At 46.7% G+C, this 4,550-nt stretch overlaps 1 protein-coding gene across 4 annotated transcripts in view; it reads left to right on the plus strand.

The window, feature by feature from the left end:
- The first annotated feature begins 2,882 nt into the window (after positions 1 to 2,882).
- Positions 2,883 to 4,550, plus strand: part of LOC101772642 (formin-like protein 3) — a 5,956-nt gene continuing 4,288 nt past the window's right edge. For 2 of the 4 annotated variants that reach the window (XR_002678712.1, XR_215648.3), the window contains exons 1-3: positions 2,886 to 3,543; positions 3,623 to 3,671; positions 3,768 to 4,197. Coding sequence is in view for 1 of the 4 variants with exons in the window: in XM_012848046.2 (XP_012703500.2) it covers positions 2,886 to 3,543; positions 3,623 to 3,671; positions 3,768 to 3,825 (765 nt within the window). In the remaining 3 variants the exon portion in view is untranslated. Of the gene's footprint in view, positions 3,544 to 3,622; positions 3,672 to 3,767; positions 4,257 to 4,277; positions 4,426 to 4,550 lie in introns of those variants that run through there. The other 2 variants (XR_002678713.1, XM_012848046.2) reach the window with 2 other exon arrangements.

Consider the following 4,550-nt stretch of genomic DNA (forward strand, 5'->3'; position numbering starts at 1 on the left):
ATATGAATTAGATTTTCCTTTTGTATAACTCTTATTGTGTGTAACAAATGAAAAAAAATCAATCAAGATAGAATATTTTTATTTGGCTTAATAGCCATTTTGGTCCCCAAACTTTGCTCAGATGTTCAACTTAGTCCCTAAACTATCAAAAGGACAAATTCAGTCCCCAAACTATTGTTTTTTGTCCAATCCATTCCCCAGTCTCATGTGGCATGCCACGTCAGCTGCACATGTGAGTGAGCTAATGCTAAGCTACTCCCAGTAGAAATAGAGAGGAATCATGTATCATTGGGAGCTAACTTTGCTTTGGGTCGCGAAAGAAGCAAGCCTTGAATGATGCTCCTCTTCTTTGGTATACTTAATCTTTCATTTAGGGTACAGATATGTGAGATTAACAAGTGGTATTGGTGCGTAGGGTATATTTCGGGCCATGCAGGAGCTGCATTTTGATCGATCAATGTGGTGCAAGAGCAATCAATTAGGTCGTACAGACTTTCTTGTACTTTTTACAGCTACAGACAAGAGTGCCAATACATTCGATTTTAGAAAAAAAAAATCTGTTAGACATCAACAGTTTCTTCTATAGATTGTATATATATACTCTGGACGTTTCACTTGTGGCGCACCCGACCAGCTGACGTGGCATGCCAATTTGGCATGCCAACTAAGAACACAGGAGGATATTGGACCAAAGATAATAGTTTAAGGACTGATGTGGCCCTTTTGATAGTTTAGAGACTAAAACGAGCCTCTGAGATAAGTTTGAGGATCAAAATGGCTATTAAGCCATTTTATCTAAACTGAAATATTTTCATCTTGCTGTAATTTTTCATGTAAAGATGGAAAAAGTTGTAATTAAGATGGAACCTTTTTCATGTAAAGCTGGAATTTTTTTTATTTAAATAGGAACATTTTTCTTGTAAAGCTTGTTGAGCAGAGCATTAAAACGATGCATGTGTATGTTCAAATTATTGAATTAGGTGAGAAAATCTTACTACAACTGTTGTGATTTTTTAAAAATAAAACCATAAACATTTTGCAAGCAAAGAGGAGAGAAAAATGAAATAAAAAATGAACCCAACCACATCCCCTCTTCAATGTGCCGAAATGGGAAGACCAGATATGATCGACCCATACGCGTATCCGCCCGATAAGAGGTGGCTCTTTGATTTAGTAAAATATTGTGATATTTTGACAATCCTGCATTAAAAAAAATGCTGACATGCAGCCGATGGAGATGTTCAAGCATAATTAAAATGTTATTGATATATTTGCAATTAATTCAGGCTCGCCCTGGAAAGTGGTGTGCTATAAAGGAAACCCTAGGATGCCCAATGCACGCCCTGCTGTTCCCTTTCTCACTCAAGATTAGTTGAGTGTCAGAAGACAATGCACCGAAGAAGTAAATCATCTGACTGAAGCTGAGATAGTAGCTATTTTTCTTATTCGTCTTTCGATTCAGAAGGTAGGTGAACTTACAACCATCTTCGGAGAATTATAGTTGAACTTACACCAGTCACCAGAAGGTGGTCGCCAGCGCTGTCTGTGACTGAAGCTGAGATTTGCAGTTTCAGATTATATAGATCCTTGAACCAGGTAATTAAAAAAAGCTGCTGGGCATAACCTTGTTGTACAATCACTTAGCAGTGCCATCATAACAGAAAGAATCGCCCCCAATGTTTCATGGGCCTTGTGGGAGAGGGAAAACATCTGCTGCAAGCCAGCAGCTTCAAGTTGTGAAAGCCCAACAACAATTGATGTTCAGCCCAACAAGCAGGAGTGGTGTCACTGCCAAGTCCATACAATTAGCTAGACCCCTTTTGTTTTACAAGAAACTTTTGCGAGTTCCTTTTCAGTTTTGAGAACAAAAAAGAACAGAGAGGGTTCAAATTACATTAGAATGTATCCATGAGTGAGCCTCGGTTGCTAAGCTAACATTAGCGTCTAAAAACTGAAAATCTGGATCTATCTTTTCAGTTTCGAGAAGTTTGCCAAACTTATGCATGGAATGATGATGCGATTCCCAGAAGATATTCAATACCAAGTTACTACTGCCGCAATATGATGATGGCATGAACATGAATATGATGTTACTTACAGATAAATGTCAAAATAAATCTAACTTTATTGACAGCTGAATGGAAAGAGCATCCTTTGTAACATAACAGTACTGACCTGTGGCATTACAAGACGACACCATAGATTTGAAGTTGCACTTGGATCTGCTTCTGTATGAATTATAGATACCGATAGGGTCCATAAACTTCACTTACTCCAACAACTGATGCAGACATCCCTACGGAAATGTCACCATCGCTGCTACCTACTGTAGCTGCAACTATCGCGTGGTTTCTGAGCAAAGCACACTTGTTTGCAGCACAGATGAGCACCTTGTAGCATTCAGGTGTCACTGTCATCGTACCTGCAGTATCTTCGGATAGGCCTTATTCAGATATGCGCAAGGAATTGTCTAAACCTAGTGCAGATCACAAGATGGATTTTGACCAAAAAAAAGGATCATAGGTGTGATGTCAACGGTCAGCACAAACGAAAGAAGACCAAGGTCATGTTTAGTTTCCCCCAAAATCCCAACTTTGACACTATGCAAAAAGAAGATTCCCCATCACATCAAACTTGCGCTACATGCATGGAGTACTAAATGGAGATGAAATCAAAAACTAATTGCACAGTTTTGTTGTATTTTGCGAGACGAATTTTTTGAGCCTAATTAGTCAATGTTTGGACAATAATTCACAAATACAAACGAAATGCTACAGTTGCGCATTTATGACAAACTCCCAACTTTGGCACTCCCAAATTGGGAACTAAACAAGGCCCAAAGAAGAATAGAACTATAGGAAAGCTGCATTCATTAAAAAAAAGGGATGTCTGCCTTATCCATTCACCGATCAGAATCCCCGACTCCCCGAGGCTCCGACGGCCCGACGCCGCCCTCGATGCGCCGCTCGCGCCCGACAGCCTCCGGCGGCGGGCGCCGTCGAATCCACCGCCCTCCACGGCCTCCTTCCATCGCGTGGTTTATTTCTTCCCCGGCATCTTCGTCATCAATTCCGGCCGAGCTCCCCCGCCGCCGTCGGCTCCCCGCCCGGCTCCGGCGGCGCAACGCCGCCTCCGCCTCCGCTCCCCCGCCGTCTCTCCCGGCTCCACCGCCGGCCGGCGAGCCACCCCGGATCCCTCTAGGCCCGCAGGTCACAAGTAACTCCCAACCCCCACCCCCGAACCCATATCCTAACTCTAACCCGCCGGAGTTCTCGCCGGACTTGAAGAAGACGCTATCGTGGCATTCAATGATTGGCCAGCAAATTTCGAGTGTGGGAGGAGCAAAATTGCGCGAGTATGGTATAGGAACGCGTGCGTGCGTCTGCAGATCCAATTATCCAATCTTGCAAATATTTGATCCTGGGCCTTATCTGCCCAATGTAAGCCCCTCTCCAGTCTCCACCCCACTAGGTCTTCTGTATATATGCACAAAGAGTAGACTAGAAGCATATGAAAGAACGGAACCGAAGGAGAAATCAAGAGGTATGAATGTATTTGCTTTATTTTCCATTTTGAGCGCGACGTTGTATCGATTCCTAATCATCTTGTGTTCATCTTGTAGGATCGAGGCGATGGATGAACCAAACCAAAGGAATTCAGAGTCACAGCCAGTAAGAACATTGAGTTCTGAGAATTTCTTTGCCTTGATTTCGAGTCATTAATTCGTTTTGATCTTGATTTGCTACAATCGACGCTGGCCATGTCAGGAACCTGATCAGGACGAGTTACCGTACATGTACCAGCAAGAAGAGCACGTCGGGATAAAGCAGCTGTAACAAGACCCACGGCATCCAAGCATGCTGGCCATGACCGGCTTTCAGAGGTTTGGGAGTGTCCCGGCATTGCCGAACCTGTCGTTTGGAAGCCCGGTGGCAGTCAAGAACGAGCCAGGGCAGCCGTCGTCGTCGACCATCCTCTCGTTCGGCAGGCTGCCAGCAGCGAGCACGCTCAACTTCTCGTCGGGAGGAGAAGACTGGCCAGACGTCGCCGTCGAAGGGGTGCCGCTGGAGCCGCTGGAGAGGCGGAGCCGGTCGCAGTTGAGCACGGGTGGAGCATGTCGCTGCCGAGCGAAAGCGGCTTGAGAAGATGCAGCAGCAGTCCGTGGCGTTGGCTACCATGGTACCTGACCTCACCAAGGTAATAATAGAGTGATAATATATATAATCCAAATGCTTATGCATTCTGAGCTTGTATCATTGTACGGTACACCGACGCAGTACGGGAGAAAGCCGGGCCTACATGGCCAACCGGGCCGCACGGCACGGCACTGGCACGAGCACGGCGCGGCACGGCACTATGCGGCACGGTGGCGCCCGGCGTGCCCGCGCCGGCCTGAGGTCGCGCCACCGCTCCGTCGTCGCCGCCGCCGCCTGCGCGCGCCCGTAGGGGGCTGCGCCGCGCGCTGCGGGGGGCCGCGTGGCCGCCGCCGCCTGCGCGCGCCTCGGGGGGTCGCGCCGCCGCCTGCGCGCGCCTCGGGGGGGGGGGGGGGG

The sequence above is a fragment of the Setaria italica genome, chromosome VIII, assembly GCF_000263155.2.
Source record: "Setaria italica strain Yugu1 chromosome VIII, Setaria_italica_v2.0, whole genome shotgun sequence".
NCBI lineage: Eukaryota > Viridiplantae > Streptophyta > Magnoliopsida > Poales > Poaceae > Setaria > Setaria italica.